This window comes from Myxocyprinus asiaticus, chromosome 32, assembly GCF_019703515.2.
Source record: "Myxocyprinus asiaticus isolate MX2 ecotype Aquarium Trade chromosome 32, UBuf_Myxa_2, whole genome shotgun sequence".
Classification (NCBI taxonomy): Eukaryota; Metazoa; Chordata; class Actinopteri; order Cypriniformes; family Catostomidae; genus Myxocyprinus; species Myxocyprinus asiaticus.
In genome coordinates, this window is record NC_059375.1 from 32,489,480 (window position 1) to 32,508,532 (window position 19,053).

General features: G+C 40.4%; 2 protein-coding genes across 2 annotated transcripts in view; both read left to right on the forward strand.

Annotated features, from left to right (window-relative positions):
* The window catches only part of LOC127423491 (coiled-coil domain-containing protein 57-like), a 29,946-nt gene extending 16,534 nt beyond the window's left edge, over positions 1 to 13,412 (forward strand). The window contains exons 12-20 of the mRNA XM_051667840.1: positions 4,026 to 4,217; positions 4,458 to 4,558; positions 4,830 to 5,030; positions 5,160 to 5,216; positions 7,864 to 8,086; positions 9,058 to 9,206; positions 9,460 to 9,588; positions 10,267 to 10,453; positions 11,729 to 13,412. Of these exons, the coding sequence (XP_051523800.1) occupies positions 4,026 to 4,217; positions 4,458 to 4,558; positions 4,830 to 5,030; positions 5,160 to 5,216; positions 7,864 to 8,086; positions 9,058 to 9,206; positions 9,460 to 9,588; positions 10,267 to 10,453; positions 11,729 to 11,922 (1,433 nt within the window). The 3' untranslated portion in view covers positions 11,923 to 13,412. The remainder of the gene's footprint in view (positions 1 to 4,025; positions 4,218 to 4,457; positions 4,559 to 4,829; positions 5,031 to 5,159; positions 5,217 to 7,863; positions 8,087 to 9,057; positions 9,207 to 9,459; positions 9,589 to 10,266; positions 10,454 to 11,728) is intronic.
* A 3,553-nt stretch (positions 13,413 to 16,965) lies between these two features.
* The window catches only part of LOC127423087 (fatty acid synthase-like), a 47,023-nt gene continuing 44,935 nt past the window's right edge, over positions 16,966 to 19,053 (forward strand). Inside the window, exon 1 of the mRNA XM_051667122.1 lies at positions 16,966 to 17,195. The gene's annotated coding sequence lies outside the window, so the exon portion shown is untranslated. The remainder of the gene's footprint in view (positions 17,196 to 19,053) is intronic.

Genomic DNA, 19,053 nt, shown 5'->3' on the forward strand with positions numbered 1-19,053 from the left:
GGTCCCGTGGGCCGTTCAACCTGCTGGTTTCTCCTAACCCTCTCTGCTCTCCCCCACAGGCTGGTGAATCCACTGCCACGGGTATGGGCGTGAAGTCTCGGCCGATCTGCTGGAGCTAAGGGGAACCTGGGCATTTCCAGGACCGATGCCCCATGATGGAGGTGGAGACATTGGTCCGGGTCCCCGATGCGCCACAGGCCACCCCCATAATCAAAGGTTGTAATCAAACCTCCATTCACCAAAGCTTGGTTTAATCCGAGGCTATGGATCCAAGCTGGTGGGTGAAGGTAAGTTATGTGCACGGGGATATCCAAAATGACCCTGTAGTGACGGTCACTATTCAATTTCGGGGACAAAAACGTGTCATGGCTGCGGTTAATTCCCGCCTCACCCATCCACTAATCTTGGGAATGAATTGGCCGGCATTTACTACCTTATTAAGGGGAATGTGTGTTGATTGGTCCTGCAACAGAGCGTATCGGTGTGTGGTGTGTGACTCGCTGGCTGGGGTGGTGGAGCTAGGGCCGTCTACATCAGCTCCACATCAGGAGGATGTAAGGGAGGGGGAAGTCCCTCTGTGGCCCTTAGAGGATTCCCTGTTAGGGATTTCCCTCTGGATTAGATGCGAGATGAGACCCTTAGGCATGCCTTTGATCAAGTGAAAGTGATTGATGGTCAATGCCCAGACGTTGCACTCGCATATCTGTATTTTTCAATTATTAAGGATCGGTTGTATTGAGTGATGCAGGACGCTCAGACAAAGTAGGATACAACCGAATTGTTAGTACCGAAGAGCTGTCAGGAAATGTTATTCTAGACGGCTCATTATAATCCAATGGCGGGTCACTTAAGGCAGGGAAAAACACTAGACCTGATGGCCTGTTTCTATAGGCTGGGCATTCGTGGGGATGTTCGCAAGTGGTGTGCAGCATGCCGTGAATGTCAGTTGATGAATCCTGCAGCCTCGCCCCCTCCCATTGATCGAGGTTCCCTTTGAAAGAATTGGCATGGACCTCCTTGGGCCATTAGAGTGGACGGCATGTGGGCATCGCTTTTTGTTGGTTCTGGTGGACTACGCAACGCGATATCCGGAAGCAGTACCTCTGTGCAACATCTCAGCACATAGTGTTGCAGAGGCATTCTTCAGAATAATCTCCCGAGTGGGAATTCCAAAATAAATCCTCACTGATCAGGGCACAACGTTTATGTCACGTACACTACCCAAACTGTATGAATTATTAGGGATTAAATCGATTCGGACCAGCGTTTACCACCCTCAAATGGATGGCTTGGTCGAACGTTTAATCAAACACTAATCAGAATCAGAATGAGCTTTATTGCCAAGTATGTTTACACATACAAGGAATTTGTCTTGGTGACAGGAGCTTCCAGTGTACAACAATACAAAAACAATACAAAAACAGCAGCAAGACATAGATAATAATAAAAAATAAAAAATAATTATACACATATGTACAGACACACACATACATACACACATACACATACGAATCATAAAGAATATGATTCGTATGTTCGTGCATGACGATGTTGGGACAAGTGGCTCGAGCCCCTATTATTTGCAGTACGAGAGGTCCCACAAGCCTCCACGGGGTTCTCCCCATTCAAAATTGGGAGGAGGGATCTTCAAACAGCAAAAACGAAATTCAGTATGTTCTTAACCTGAGAGTAAAACTCCACTCACAGGGGCAATTAATACAGGAGAATTTGCTCCAGGCTCAAGAACGTCAAAGTCGGCTGTATAATATGGGTTCTTTGCTACAGAAAGTCCTTGTATTACTCCCCACATCGAGCTCTAAATTAATCACGAGGGCCCTTTGAGGTCACACGGCGAGTCGGGGAAATCGATTATGAGGTTAAAGGAACGGATAGAGGCGGAGCACATCAGATTTACCGCCTCAATCTCCTTAAACTGTGGAGAGAGGCGGTCCCCGTGACTTTGGCGATGGTGGTTCTGGAGAGGGAGGAGCTTGGACCGGAGGTGAACTTAAAAGCCACCGATCGAGTCACCCCAGTCACTTGCAGAGACCACTTCTCACCGTCACAAGTCTCCGATGTGTTCTCGCCTCTTCCCGGTTGTACGACTCTCACAGAGCACCATATTGAAACCACCCCAGGGGTAGTGGTACGCAGTCGTCCCTGCCGATTACCCAAACACACAAAAAAAGTGGTTTGGGAAGAATTAAAGGCCATGCTAGATATGGGGGTAATGGAAGAATCCCACAGTGACTGGACTAGTCCAGTGGTGCTGGTTCCAAAGAGTGACGGCTCGGTCCGGTTCTGTGTGGATTATAGAAACGTCAATGCGGTGTCTAAATTTGATGCATACCCAATGCCTCGGATTGATAAACTGCTCGATCGGTTAGGCACAGCTCGCTTTTATTCAACACTGGATTTGACAAAGGGATATTGGCAGATCCCCTTAACACCCATGTCCCGTGAAAAAAATGCATTTTCCACATCATTTGGCTTACACCAATTTGTCACGCTTCCTTTCGGTGTGTTCGGGGCCCCGGCAACGTTTCAATGGCTCATGGATGGAATTCTCAGACCACACGCCGTTTACGCCGCTACCTATCTGGACGATATAATTATTTACATTATTGACAGGCAGTGGCACCTGCAGCATCTGAGGGCTGTCCTAAAGTTGTTGAGACAGGCGACTCACGGCAAACCCTAAGAATTGTGCAATTGGATGGGTGGAAGTATTGTATCTGGGCTTCCACTTGGGTCATGGACGGGTGCAGCCCCAAATTGATAAGACCGCAGCTATTGTAGCCTGCCCGAGACCTAGGTTTGTGCTTAACTATTCGACCATCACCAGCCCACTGACTGATCTTACTAAAAAGGAGGCACCAGATCCGGTCCAGTGGACGGAGCCGTGTCAGCAGGCATTCACGCAGGTGAAAGCTTAATTTTGTGGCGGGCCATTATTGCACTCTCCTGACTTCTCTCTCCCTTTTATCTTGCAGACAGATGCATCAGACAGGGGGTTGGGAGTGGTACTGTCCCAGATGGTGAAGGTGGAGGAGCGCCCTGTGCATCACATTATTCGCAAACTCTCACCTGAAGGAGACTAAGTACAGCACGATAGAGAAGGAGTGTTTGGCCATCAAGTGGGCGGTCCTCGCCCTCCGGTACTGTCTGTTGGGGCAGGCTTTCACCCTATGTTCGGACCACACCCCACTCCAGTGGCTCCATCGCATGAAGGATACCAATGCGCGGATCACCTGTTGGTTTCTAGCTCTCTAGCCTTTTAAGGCCGGGGGTGCAAATGGCTGTGGCGGATTTCCTCTCTAGAAATGGGGGGGGGGAGTAAATCACAGGCCGGATGGCCCCCCCGGTCTGAGTCGGGCGATGGGGGTATGTGTTGTTGGGGGGCGTGGCCAAGCGACGTCTGTGGAGAGCTATTGGGACCAGAGGACGACCTGGAGGCATACGTGGAGCTGTTTGAGTGTGCGGCGGAAGCAGTGGGATGGCCAGAGTCCCAGTGGGTGGTCCGCCTGCTGCCGCTGCTGTCAGGAGAAGCGTAACTGGCAGCCCAACAACTACCCGTCGCCAACCTCCTGGGTTATTGACAAGATGCACGCTCGTTTCATTACATCACACAGGATGAAGAAATGTTTATCAACCGAAAACAATATCTGTCTGTCTGTCTGTCTGTCTGTCTGTCTATCTATCTACTGTATATATATATAGTTGTCTGTCTTAGCTGACAAATAGCGGTTCCCTGTCTACCAATCACTGTGGGCAATTTAAAAGGGCGCACTAATAAAACGTGACGTCATCCAGAGCAATGAGGTGAACTCTGCCTTTCTCTTATCTTAAGATTTCCTTACTAAAACTTGCTACTAGCAGTTTGTGAATAGGTTGTAAGCAAAAACTTCTAGCTAGGAACTCCTAGTGGTAAGATACAAATCTTTGTGAATACGGGCCCAGAATTGTTAAATTCCTCACAATTTCCATCCTTAGTCCTAATGTATGACACTGATTGTGTTTTTCAGGGACTACAGAGTACAGTCAGGATTTGGAGAAAGAGATGATGGCTCTTAAGGCCAAATGTCGTCATCTTGAGGAGCGGTTGGAGGAGGCGCTGAAGACCACCAATACCGCCAACACCCCTGCCCTTGCTTTCCCGGTTTCACCTGACAATGCTTACCTTCAGAACCACATCAGATTGCTCAATGAGACCATAGGTGACCCAAAAATATGAGCTCAGCCTTTAAGCACACTGATTCTAGTTTTTAAATGCTGTAATTGTTTGGTGATTTTGGCTCAAAGTGTTATTTATGTGCTTCTAAAAAGCTGAAGCGGTCTCTGGATGTTTAGGAACTTAAGTCCTAAATAACAGGATAAGGAAAGCAAAGAAGACAAAAGAAGAAGATGGGGAGAGATCTTGGTACAAACACCGTGTTCTAAAAGGCTTTTGTTTGCAGGTGGGCTACGAGTGGAAAAAGTAGCCAGTGCTGCTGCTCTGAAGAAACAGGAAGTTAGGCTGGCTCATTTGGAGTCTGCTGTGGAACAGCTCAACCAGCAGGTGATTTTAGTACCCCAGGCATCCAGTATTCAGCAGGGTGTAATGTTATGTAATGCTTATTTAGATGTAAATACACTTAATAGATAATGCTTGCATTTAAGTTCAGTGCTTAAAACTAGAGCAGAGCCTGTTTACATTGGCAGCTCTGTCTTCAGCTTTCCCTGTGTGCTGTTGCTGCTGAATGTGGCCCTGCAATATACTCTTTATTCTTCAGTGGTATCTTATTATAAATTATCAGCAAAGTTGACTGAATTATTTCTCTTTCCTCTAGTGTCACTTAAAACACATAGAAAATGAGGGATTACGTCTGGAGATGGCCAATCTGAAGAGGGCAGCAGCAGCTGAAGAGGCGAGGATGAAGCAAACACTAACAGCCACTCAGCTGGAGTTGAATGAAGTGAGACGGGAGGCAGAGGAGTACCAAAAAGGCAGTTTGCTATATAACCTGGAGACGGTTGCCCTTGGTAACCAGGTAAGTTTTACAGTATTAAGTAGAACTTCAAGAAATGCTTTTGAATACATAAAGCAGGCATGATATTTCTGAAAGAAACATAACAATAAATGTTTTACTTGTTACTTGCTATAATTTATTTGTGGTCAGGTTTCAGCACTGAAGATTGACCTTGCAAGCAGAAGAGAGCCAATTGTTCTTAACCAGGTACAATATTATATGCAACACTTCAGTGCAACTTTATGCTGTGATCCAATATGAAGTTGAATAGTATGTGTAATTGCATCATGCTCCAAAAATATGCTGCAGTAGTTTATTTGTTCTATAAAAGAGGGGACATGTCCTGCTCACTTTTTGTTTTCCGAAGAAATAATTGTAGAACAACTACTTCTAGATGGCGGAAGCCTCTGCCAACTGTTTGCATCACCAGTAGACTGAACGAATGTGTAAGCTGTAAGTGGTAATCCTACTTTGGCTACTACCCACTTACCTGTTTTTCAGAAAATCAGTTAAGACTACTGGGCGAAATGGTACGTCACCTAATATACGTCTATATATACACTTCCATTCAAAAGTTTGAGGTAACTTGACTGTTTCTCATGATCTTAAAAACCTTTTGATCTGAAGGCGTATGCTTAAATGTTTAAAATGAGTTTTGTAGACAAAAATATAACTCTGCCAACATATTAATTTATTTCATTACAAAACTATAATTATTTACAAAAATAAATAAAAAAAAAAACATTTTTGAAATGGATGACTTGGACTGAATAATAATGAAAAGAAGCCAATAAATGCCTAGCATAGATGGTAACTCCTTCAATACTTTTTAAAAACCAGAAAATGCCAAGAATACATTTCTGCAAATTCTAGGCAAAGGGTGTCTACTTTGAAGATAACATAGTTAGAACATAGTTTTGATTTATTTTGGATTTTTTTTTTTTTTTTTTTTAGTCACAACATAATTCCCATTTCTGTTATTCCATAGTTTTGATGAATTTCCTATTATTCTAAAACGTGAAGAAAAATATAAAAAATAATAATAAAGAATGAGTAAGTGACTCTAAACTTTTGATCGGTAGTGTGTGTGTGTATGTATGTGTGTATATATATATATATATATATATATATATATATATATATATGAGTAATAATATATAAGTATGTATGTATGTATACAGTTGCAATCAAAATTATTTAACCCCCCCTGACCAGCAATACATTTCTGGTGATGTGAATTAAAACACTTAAACTAAAACCTCAGTAAACAGTCAAAGTAAGTTTTTAATACACATTTGAGTGATTTTGAGAACAAAGAGTTCAGTTTACCCAAATTTTAAAATAAACAAATGACTAATTCTCTCCACAAATGTCATGTCAAAAATATTCAACCCCCATAGTCAGTCATTTGTGGAGCATCCTTTATCCTTAATAACAGCAAATAAATGTTTAAGTTAAGTGTTCTCAGGCTTCAGACACCTCTCTATTAGAATTTGTACACATTTCTCATGAGCAAAAGCTTCCAGCTCATTGACATTCTTTGGTTTCTGTGCTGCCACTGCTTCCTTGAAATCCCAACAAAGGTTTGCAATGGAATTTTAATGATGGACCATGATGGACTTAATAAAGGGCCATTTAAGGACATTCCATGACCTATCCCTGAACCAGATTTTGGACAACTTGGATGTATCCTTGGTGTTATTGTCTTGCTGAAAAGTCCAGTGATCACTGAGCTTCAATTTACACACTGAAGGCATCACATTTTTCATGCCAAAATGTCCTGATACCTGAAAGAATCCATGGTGTCAGTCACATAGTCAGAATAGCCGTTTCCTGCAGCTGCAAAACACCCCCATAACAGGACTGACCCACCTCCATGCTTGACTGTGGAGATGGTGTCGTTCTTGTCATCACCTTATCATCTTACTCCAGACGTACTGCTGACCCATGGGTCTAAAACTCATTTTCAGTTTAGTGTCATACGTCTATAAAACCTTCTTCCAGGACTCCACAGGTCTTTCCTAATTACTTCTTGAATATTCAAGTCAACATTTCCCTTGGTGAAGTTTTGCTTTCTTCCACACCGCAAGAAGGTTGCTGTTGTACCATATTTAAAAAATGTATGAATGGTGCTGCCAACTTTGTCTATTGGAAATTGAAGTGCCTTGGAAATGTACTTTTAGCCATGACCTTTCTTGTGTAATGAAATAATCTCCTCTATTAGCTTTTGAGACAGCTTATTTTTAATTGCATTTTTTGCATAGAAATAAATTTTTGCTTACAACGCTAAACTTAAATTTTAAAACTTAAATAAGTGCCATTGCAGATTGATGACTTAATTTTGTTTTAAAACAATTACTTGTGTAGCCTTACATATTTAATAAACAGCTCTATGCAATAGGGGTTGAATAATTATGACATGGCTGTATTTTTAAAAACTCCTGCTATTTAGAAATATTAGGTTATACATATATATATATATATATATATATATACATATATCACACTATGACTTTGAATGTGTCACTCAACTGATATAGATGTAAAGTTTATAAATTCTGGGTCATCAGAAAAGCATACCTTTGTAAATCCTTACTGTCTTGGGGGAGTTGAATAATTTCGATATATACATACATACATACATACATACATATATATATTTATAGACATAGATAGATAGATATAGACATAGACAGACAGACAGACCAAGCTGATATGGTTTATAATATGTCCCCTCACGCTTTTCAGATCGTTCCTGTGTCTCTGCTATAACACAAATCATCTCTTTATGGTATGTTTTATGGTTTCCTAAAAAATAATCTCTGATGATGACACTGTGTGTCTGATATTCAAGAGTGAGATGGTGAAGCAGCAGCTTCAAGAGGAGAACCTGTCCCTGAGACAGCAGCAGCTGTTACAGAGTTCTGCGAGAGGAGGCGCTGTGGGTGATGTTTCTCTGCTCCAGTCAAAGCTCAAACAGGCTGCACGCTTGATCTCCAGTCTCAGTCAGGATAAACGACAGCTCATTGAAATGGGCAACAGGCTCCGAGCTCAGCTGACAGAGGCAGGACTGGAGGGTTGGTATTGGTTTTGAAGGATACTAATTGGTTTCAGTAGTATTCTCATGTGAATTGATTTCAATGAGTGAAGAAGGGATGTTAGATTCTTATATTTTTTAAAGAAAAATGTAAGGAATAAGGGATAGAAAGAACCCTTTTCTGTCGTTTTGTGAAAGGGCAGATAGGGTTAACTTTGATAATTCTGCTCTCATTGTTATGCTGGTGCTCCACCACAATGGGTTGATCCATGTTTGCAGCAAAGGTTTAAAAAAGCCATGGTTTGCTTCTCAATAGAGAGCCTGATGCTTATTTGTCCCAGAAATTCTCCATGCTTTGTTTATTTTATCTGCTTCAAATCTGTTCACATTATGAGGTGTTAGAACCCATGGACTTCTATCATCCAAATATTATTACTACTTACATTCCCAGGTTAATATCTACTGTGCATTTACAGCCTAAATTGTCAAACATGAATACTGTAATTTCATGTTTTGTCTAGCAGAATCTTATGTCATCCTGTTTCACTCCTAAATTGGTCACATCATAGAAATAAAATGGGTAGTGATTACTGTCATGTTGACATTAAAGGTGCAATCAGTAGTTTGATCCTCATTTAAAAAGGTTTACTTCTGAAGAACCGAATTGCATTTTTGAAACATGTATAAAATCATGACCACTCTCATGAGATGAAGACTCCAGTCAGTCATATCAGTAACCTTATAAAAGCTGTTTTATTCTACATGGAGGGGGTCCCCACATAGAGGCTGCCATGTTAGAATCACATGACCAGCCAAATACTACTCACTCAATCTTAGTGATCACCCTGCTATTGGATATTTTCACTCTCAGACTGTGAATATACATGCATCCAAGCCCCTAGGAGTCAGCAAAAGTGCAATATGTCAGAGACGGCATATTCAAAAATTACTGAGTACACCTTTAAGCTTTCTCTTGTGGTTACATGAATTAGATGTTGTTGTTTTTCTCAGTTGCACGGCACTCAAAAATCATACTCAAACCAAGTAATGATCCAGAGCACAGCCTAGTGGTAAAAGACCCTACTCAATCAGAGTATGTAGTCCAGCCACAGCGCCGCTTATCTACCCTGGAACAGCTACAGTATCAGCTAACCACTCAGGTGACTTAAACAGAAGACTTTGTTCAAGCACACTCACTGTATTGATTTATAGATAGAACATACTTAGTAATCTGTTTGACCTAACAGATCAGCTGATTTTGACACAGTTTTGATGCAATGATATTCTATCAAGGCCACTGGAGAGTGGCAAAGGCCAATGAACTGTCCTTTTAGATACATTAAGAAGATAAACAGTCAATTGTGATCACATAAGCATGAAATTTAGATACATTTGTTTCAATCTCACTCCTAGGAGCTTCAATATGCTCAGAGAGATCAAAATAAGAAAATGCCTATTATAGTTCGTCCCCAATTCTCTGAGAGTGAGAGATCAGACAGACACGGAACAACCAACCCCTGGGAGCCACCAGTCAGAGTTCAGGTACTATGATGTTTTATCTTCATCACCTAAATTAAGCCCACATACACTCACTGAGAACTTTATTAGGAACACTATGGTCCTGATAAAGTGCCCGACGTGGTCTTCTGCTGTTGTAGCCCATCTGCTTGAAGGTTCGAAATGTTGCGCATTTTGAGATGCTATTCTGCTCATTACAATTGCACAGAGTGGTTATCTGAGTTACCGTAACCTTTCTGTCAGCTCGAACCAGTCTGCCATTCTCCGTTGACCTCTCTTAACAACAAGACATTTTCTTCCGCAGAACTGCCGCTCACTGGATGTTTTTTCTTTTTGGCACCATTCTGAGTAAATTCTAGACCATTGTGTGTGAAAATCCCAAGAGATCAGCAGTTACAGAAATACTCAAACCAGCCCGTCTGGCACCAACAATTATGCCATGGTCTAAATCACTGAGATCACATTTTTTTCCCCATTCTGATGGTTGATGTGAACATTAACTGAAGCTCCTGACCCACATCTGCGCGATAGTATGCATTGCACGATTGTATGCACTGCACAGCTGACACATGATTGGCTGATTAGATAATTGCATGAATAAGTGTACAGGTGTTCCTAATAAAGTGCACAGTGTCTGTTTATGTAATTTTAACTTGAATGTATCAATCTTTGATCATATCCTCTCTCTGTTCCTTCCTCAAGTCTCTGGGCAGTGAAGAAAACACACCTTCAGAGCGGAACCAGTCTGAAGCCCCGCAACAGCTGCCTGGGTCACCCCACAATTTGGTGTCCTCTGTGGGCACAGATGAGTCTCTTCAGGATGTGTGGCAGATGTTGGATCGAGGTTTGAGCTCCTCAGTGTTTTCTCTAAGTGACAGTGAGGACAAAGGTGAGCAAAAAAAAAGTAATGAGTGAGCCACTTTTTTTCAAGTTTTTCATTTATAGGAAATAAAGATCCAGAATTGGCCTAGTAGAATTAAAGACTATAATTTATATTTCTATAATTTGTGAAAATATTAGTGGAGAGTGAGATGTTGCAATTTCTATGAATAAATAGTGACTATAATTTTGTTAGACTAGAATAGATAACTGCAACATGTCGTACTGTACTGTTGACCATGTGAAATTTCATCACTTAAAATGTTAAGGCAAAGGACCAGAATTGCTTTATGAACTGGGGGAATCACGACAGAGCTGCATGATTGGACTCGAGGCCAAATGAAAGTTGCCCAATCTATTGCCATGATGTTGATTTGTTTTACTTGTCAGACCAGTTTTACTTACCTCTCTTTTATGAGCGTTTTCAAACATATGACGTCTTGACAAAAAATACTGGTTTAAAACAAAGCCTGTATATGACAGTCTACATGTATTATCTAATTTCACAATTTAAAATGATTTATCTTCTAGAGATTATCTGTTTTTCCAGTAACTTTCATTGAACTCCTTGCGGAAGGCTATGCCACATCATTGTGGCACATCAGATTTACCAATAGCTGATGAAGTCAGCTGTCTTCAATAAATGTAAACCAGTCCAGTTGCTTAGTCTGAAGTTGTACCAAAGTTGAAATTCACCTTGCTGCACCCTGAACAGACATTTGCATAATTTTAGAACATCTGCACAGAAATAGGTTGCTGCATGGAATGCTGACTGATGTATTGGCTCTCTGTCTGTGTGTCTAGGAATCAGCCCAATATACCCTGCAATACACTGAGCTCAGGCAACTCAAGAGATCATGCAACCATAAGCTCAATATCAGTGTTGCCTCATAACACATCACTTTGTCCAAGGCATCCTATCGAATTATATTTACCCAGACAACATTTCATTATTTTATATCAGTCACATGTAGTAAGTGGCTAGTTTTACTTGTGCACCTTTGTCAAAATCATGTTTAACACATTGAAGTTCAGTTTTGTGAGTTACTACCAAAGATAAATGATTAAAGTTTTTAACCTAAAATCTCAAGGACCCATTTTGAGGGCAGTTCCCCTAGAGCAACCAGTGGTTAAATGCACACTCAAGGGCACAAAGGTGATGGTTCTTAGCTCACTTCTTTCTGGGATCAGCAACCTTATGATTACCAGCCTGAACTTTTAGCTACTTTGCCACAGGGGATGCAATTAACATATTAGGCATTTAAACCCTTTGTTCTGCTCACAGGTACATTGGCTGTATCAAACAGAGGAAAGCAAGAAATTATTTGTCAGCCTTCTACTTCACTGGTCAGTGTGGAGGGCACCAAAGCATTACTACAGGAGAAGAAGAAACAAAGACACACAACATTTGTACCTGTGAAAAAGACACGTCCAGCTGGAAATCTGGGCAAGATTCGGAATTACAACATTAAAGACTGAATAAAGACATCATGATAATTTTGGGACATCCTGTTTAAAGGAGTTTGCTATTTGAAGAGCTGTATTATTGTAATTTGCTTACTTTGCATCATGCCTTTTTATTTTTTGCAACAATTTTTGTAAACATCTAATAATTTATTGTACTGTATGATATGACCAGCATATATATGAATCAGCAGTCTTTTATGAGGCAGAAGATGAGGGGGGAAAATTCATGAATTTAATAGAAAGTTTGAGAAACATAATTAGAATTTTAATTTATATTTTCAAATAGGTGTAAAATCATGTTTGTCAAATGGTCCTTTTTACAGTATTTATTAGAATTTTATTATAAATGATACCTTACATTCTGTATTAAGTATATTTTTCTGTTCTTTCTCATATCAATGTGAATTGCACATCTTTGAACAACAGTAGCCTCTGCACAGGCCAACCACTCGTGATTACATCACAGCCTCAGCAGGTGTAGATTAAACTCCTCCCACAGCATTGTCCACACATCACCCTATCTCCTAGCAACACCCTTGCATTCATTCTTACTGGCTTGTTTTACACTCCTCCGGTTACTGATTGGTGCATTTTTCTTTACTGGCAACCGTCAAAAATTCATTGCACAGTCGCTCACGTGTCTCTCATGGGCTCAGTAGCGCCACCACAAGACACCCGGAACAAACTGAGAAGGACACCATCTGTGTCCCACTGTCACTTTGGTTCAAACCAGTAGTTCTACTACAATAAGGTTGTGTTAGTTAACATGAACAATAAGCAATACTTTTGCCTCTTATTAAAGGGATAGTTCATCCCAAAATCAAAATTCTCTCATCATTTACTCACCCTCATGCCATCCCAGATATGTATAACGTTATTTCTTCTGCTGAACACAAACAAAGATTTTAGAAGAATATCTCCACTCTGTCGGTCCATACAATGCAAGTGAATGGTGGCCAGAACTTTGAAGTTCCAAAAAGCATATAAAGGCAGCATAAAATCAAACCGTAAGACTCCAGTGGTTAAATCCACATCTTCAGAAGCGATATGATAGGTGTGGGTGAGAAGCAGATCAATATTTAAGTCCTTTTTTACTATAAATCTCCACTTTCACTTCCACATTCTTCTTTTGTATTTCACGATTCGCATTCTTCGTGCATATCACCACCTACTGGGCAGGGAAGAGAATTTATAGTAAAAAAAAAAAGACTTTTTTGTCTTTTTCATTTTTGTTTTTTCGATCACTTTTGCTGTTAATGCATAAATTTTGCCAAAGTGTGCATTTTTTGGGGGAATTTTGATATTTCAACCTCAGTTCCTATAATACATCTATAATACACTGTGTACACAAAATAGTTACACTATGGACATTAAGGACAAAAATGTCCCCAGTGAAATCCATTAAAACAGCAATATTTGATCCCAGTGCCATTAAAGCATAAAATCATGAATTCTATGAAATTATGCTTTCATTCTGGAGCCCTGGCTTCAAAATTAAATGTTTTTATATTTTCCACCAGATGGCGCCATTTTTCTCATGTTTAGCCTATGGAGCAAATACATGCTTTTTTCCTATTTTCTGTTTGCTGTATTACAGAGTACTGCAGGCCAACTGAAGAAATGATGCAGCTAAAATTGTGTGAGTGTGTTGGTATGGATGTCAGAGGGTGTTTTGTATGTTTATTGAGAAATGTGTGTGTAAAAAACAACAGTGGCATTATGTAAACAAACTGGCATTTAAAGGGTTAAAATCTTGAAACTGATTGAATATTTGGTAGTTATGATCAGGACTGATGTTGGTTAAAAAAAATCAGTGAAAGTCAGTGAAAGTGGAAAATAATATTAATATATAAAAATTTTATGCCAGTTTTTTGACGCGGACATTTTTGTCCTCTAAGGTACGGAGTGTGAGTTGTTGCTAATCATTGACATATCCCAGACTGTGATAATCCCCCCAAAACTTTCCCCTTAGCATTTAGTATATGGGAAATATTATTATTATAATTATTATTATTTCATAAAAAACAACAATCAGAATTAGCTTTATTGCCAAGTATGCTTACACATATAAGGAATTTGTCTTGGTGACAGAATTTTCCAGTGCACAAACAATACAGCAACAAGACAGAGATAATAATAAAAAAATAGAATAAAAATAAAAAGTTTATAGAAAACATAAGTATATATAGAAATACACAATATATTTATATGTACAATACACAATTACAAATTTGTTTTTACAGATGCAAGGGAATGTATGGCTGAAGTATGTTATGTTGGATAAATATAAATAGACTAAGCTGTGTATTGCACATCATTATTGCTCAATGGGGCAGATTTAACTGTTCATGAGATTGATAGCCTGAAGGAAAAAATTGTTCCTGTGCCTGGCTGTTCTGGTGCTCAGAGCTCTGTAGCGTCGGCCAGAAGGCAACAGTTCAAAAAGGTAGTGGGCAGGGTGAGTGGGGTCCAGAGTGAATTTTCCAGCATTTTTCCTCACTCTGGAAGTGTATAGTTCTTGAGGGGAGGGCAGGGGGCAACCAATAATCCTCTCAGCAGTCCGAACTGTCCTTCTAATATCCGATTTCATAGCTGCACCAAACCAGACAGTTATTGAAGTGCAGAGGACAGACTCAATGACTGTAGAACTGTATCAGCAGTGCCTGGGGCAGGTTGAACTTCCTCAGCTGGTGAAGGAAGTACAACCTTTGCTGGGCCTTTTTCACAATGGAGTCAATGTGGGTCTCCCACTTCAGGTCTTGTGAGATGGTAGTGCCCAGGAACCTGAATAACTCCACTGCTGCCACAATGCTGTTTAGAATGGTGAGGGGGGTCAGTGTTGGAGTGTTCCTCCTCAAGTCCACAATCATCTCCACTGTTTTGAGTGTGTTCAGCTCCAGGTAGTTTTGAATCCACCAGTGAGCCAGCCCTTCTGTGTACAGACTTATCGTCATCTTGGATGAGGCCGATGACAGTAGTGTCGTCTGCAATCTTCAGGAGCTTGACAGACGGGTCCTTGGCAGTGCAGTCATTGGTATACAGGGAGAAGAGTAGTGGGGAGAGCACACATCTCTGGGTGGCACCAGTGCTGACTGTACATGTGCTGGAAGTTAATTTCCCCTGTCTCATTAGCTGCTGCCTGTATGTCAGAAAGCTTGTGATCCACTGACAGATAGAGGTGGGAACAGAGAGTTGGTGTTATTTAGTCCAGAGTATAGCTGGGATGATGGTGTTGAAAGCCAAACTGAAGTCCACAAAAAGGATCCTTGCATATGTCCCTGGTCTGTCCAGATGTTGCAGGATATGATGCAGTCCCATGTTGACTGCATCATCCACAGACCTGTTTGCTTGATAAGCAAATTGAAGGGGATCTAGAAAGGGTCCAGTGATGTCCTTCAGGTGGGCCAACACCAGTCTCTCAAATTATCAACAGTGGTATTATAGTGGGGGCCTGGGTAGCTCAGCAAGTATTGACGCTGACTACCACCCCTGGAGTCACGAGTTCAAATCCAGGGCATGCTGAGTGACTCCAGCCAGGTCTCCTAAGCAACCAAATTGGCCCGGTTGTTAGGGAGGGTAGAGTCGCATGGGGTAACCACCTCATGGTTGTGATTAGTGGTTCTCACTCACAATGGGGTACGGAGAGTAGCATGAGCTTCCACATACAGAGTCTCCGCGTGTCATGCACAACGAGCCACGTGATAAGGTGCGTGGATTGATGGTCTCAGAAGCGGAGGCAACTGAGATTGTTCTGTGTCACCCGGACTGAGGTGAGTAACCACGCCATCAAGAGGACCTACTAATTAGTGGGAATTGGGCATTCCAAATTGGGAGAAAAGGGGATAAAAAAAAAAAAAAAAAGTGGCATTATATAAACAAACCGGCATTTAAAGGGTTAAAATCCTGAAAATGAATGAATATTTGGTAATTATGATCAAGACTGATGTTGGTTAAAAAAATTAACTCATTGAAAGTGGAAAATAATACTAATATATAACATTATTATGGCAGTTTTTTGAAGTGGACATTTTTGTCCTCTAAGGACCTCTGAGTAACTTTTTTTAATTGATGCACAATGATTAAATATTGATCAGTTTCTTACCCATCATATACCTTCTGAAGGCATAGATTTAACCACTGGAGTCATATGGATTACTTTTAGCTGCCTTTATATGCTTTTTGCACCTTCAATGTTCTGGCCACTATTCACTTGCATTGTATGGACCTACAGAGCTGATATATTCTTTTAGTTTGTGTTCAGCAGAAAAAAGAAAGTTATACACATCTGGTACGGCGTGAGGGTGAGTAAATGATGAGAGAATTTTCATTTTTGGGTGAACCATACCTTAAATGTTGGTTAATTTTAATTTCAACATATACACATTTTTACAATTACAAACACAGTATTAATGTTTCAACATTAATTCATTATGATCTAACAAGAACTAAGAATGAACTTCGTAATTAAAATAATAATAATAATAACATTAAAGGTGCTGTAAGCGATTTTAGCAGTTCTGGAACTTAATCAAAATGTATAAATGCTGTTAAAAAATGTTGTTCATTGTTAGAGCATGATCCTTAATTCATTAAAATGTCAACAAATATAACCTTATTGTAACGTGTTCCTCAAACAATAATATAAACAGTGTTCAGTATGCATCAGTATTTTTTTCACACTGAGTGTAAATTACAATGAGTAGTCTGTTCTTTGGTTCACAAACCAAAATATATCAAAGTACCTTAAGTCACCCTATAATATAAATAGTGTCGATACTGTTGATTCAGTATTCTCCCAGTGTTGCATACAAACTTTACCCAATATCAGACTAACGACCCCGTGTCGCCTTGAACTTGAACTTGCCAGATCTGACCCATAAAGCAACATTTCCTATTGCTTTGCATTTGATCGTCCATTGATGAACTCTGGTAACCCAGGCTGTTCAGACGCGTTTTTTCTCTGTACGGAACTGCGACAGCGGTAGAAAATCAGCCCATCACTGGCTGCGTCTCCAGCCCAGCCTCCTCTCTCATTGGACTGCACTCTAGAGCCAAACTGTCAGCCCATGTGGCGTGGCCGTCGAGGATGTCAGACATTTAAATGAATCAGACGCAGGGACTAGGAAGGGCGAGAGTAATGTTTTAGGGCTTGGCTGAGGGGGGTAATCACTGTTACTCTCCATTCATATCGGGAGTCGGCAAAATTAAGAGGGATATACAGCCTAGGTCAACCCTATCCTAAAGGATCTGCGGCGACAATTGCGTTAAACTGTACCCACATCCAGGTAAGCAAACACGTATTATTATTCACAGTGTTAGTGCTGGATAGTTTAACCCGATTGGCATTTATTGATGTAGTAAATATTTAACGCGCTGAACATAAATATCGCAAAATGAAGTAAAACAACAGACGTGAAAACACATGTAGTTAAGCATAATCGTTTGCCTGGAGGCTGTAGATCGAGTAGATAGACCGTAAAGGATGAAGATTGCTACACCGTGATGCCGGGGTCACGCTATTTGTTTTCAATGTTCAGTATGTGCAGATTGCACCACATTTTAGTTCAGATTCATTTAGAGAGGCAGTATTTATGCAATAAAATGCTTTGGTGATTTAAATGCACAGGATGCATCTCGTTAATCCATTGTGGGGAGCTGTTCACTCACTGTGTAGTGTGCATATGCATGTGCGTATATCCATATGCTACACAGAGAAGAAACACATACGCATCCATAAATGTAACACGCTGAGATGTAAAAAAGAAAAAGAAATGGCGGCCCTTATAGACCCAGTGCTGAATTTGCCACCCTGCATGAGAGGATTGGCATATAACCTGTGCAATTTGTCACTGAGGCCTGTCAGATTGGAGATGCATTATTAACAGTTTGTGTAGGCCTAGTTTGTATTGCAGGACTTGCTCACCCTTTTTCATCCTTGGCTTGTCACAGTGGGCTTGCAGCCTAGACATTCCCTAGAAACTTCTTGTTTTCTTTCAATTCATTTTATGAAAAACAGCACTTAGACTCATGGACTAAACGTGAATCGAAAATTAACTAAATTTGTTGCAGAATGTAACCGAAACCGAAGTCCCTTTCAATTGTATGGAAGTGAAAACGTTACTTTTAAATGCAGGTAATCGGTCAATAACCGGTTAATTTTGTTCCTAAATTTATTATTATTATTATTATTTTTTTTTTCATGAAACTAAAGACCAAATCCTGATAGTAAACATACATCACCCAAAAGTATATTTGATGTGTGTTGTTACATATGGAAGACATATTTTTACGTTGTCTGCTCTTCTGCAATTCATCCATAAGGCCTGTATCAATAAGTGTCTCGGATGCCGATAAGACATTCAGTAGATACATTTATGATTTAGAATGTTTGTAAATCTGATCTTATTAAGATATTTAGCAGATGTTAACTAGATTGGGATGCTTTCCGGATGAAAAAATCTTAGACATATTGGGGATGTACATGTGCTATCTCGGAAGGGTTTATTACAGTACATTTACAGAATTATACCACTTCCTGTTGCCTGAAAAAATGAGGCTTCTCTCTTTTTAGTAGAATATAAGCATGTGATTTGATGCTGAAGGAAACTGCTATAGTACAAAAACCAAGGTTTAAAAAAATAAAAAAAATATAGCCCCAAGCAGCAATGATTGGGGCCAAGCCCTGCTGGCATTCACTTAGCACGATGCAAAGAGCTCTGGTACAACAGAGACACAACATTAAGACCAGTTGAAGCAGGTTTCCAAACAAAGTCCTGAGCTTTAATCACTGCGCCACACAATCAACAAGTCTGAGTGACCAAAAAAAGAGACATTCAAAATTTGGTGACGCTATGCGAGGTTCGGACGTGTGAATGGCGAGATATGCGCACTTTGCTAGTTTTAATACCTTTTAATGACATAAACTGGTGAGATTCGATACACTCTGTTCCATAACTGTTCTATGAGGACAATATATCAAAGAATTCAAACTCCTCGGTCTCTGAAGACATTAAAAGACACTTATGTGCTCAAGCTGACGCCCCTTAGCAGCAGGCCGCAAGCCCGGGAGTCGATTTGGTTGGCGAAATGAGGGAATTTCGGCAAGAAATGTTGAAAATGTCGGCAGTGCTGACGAAGGTCATT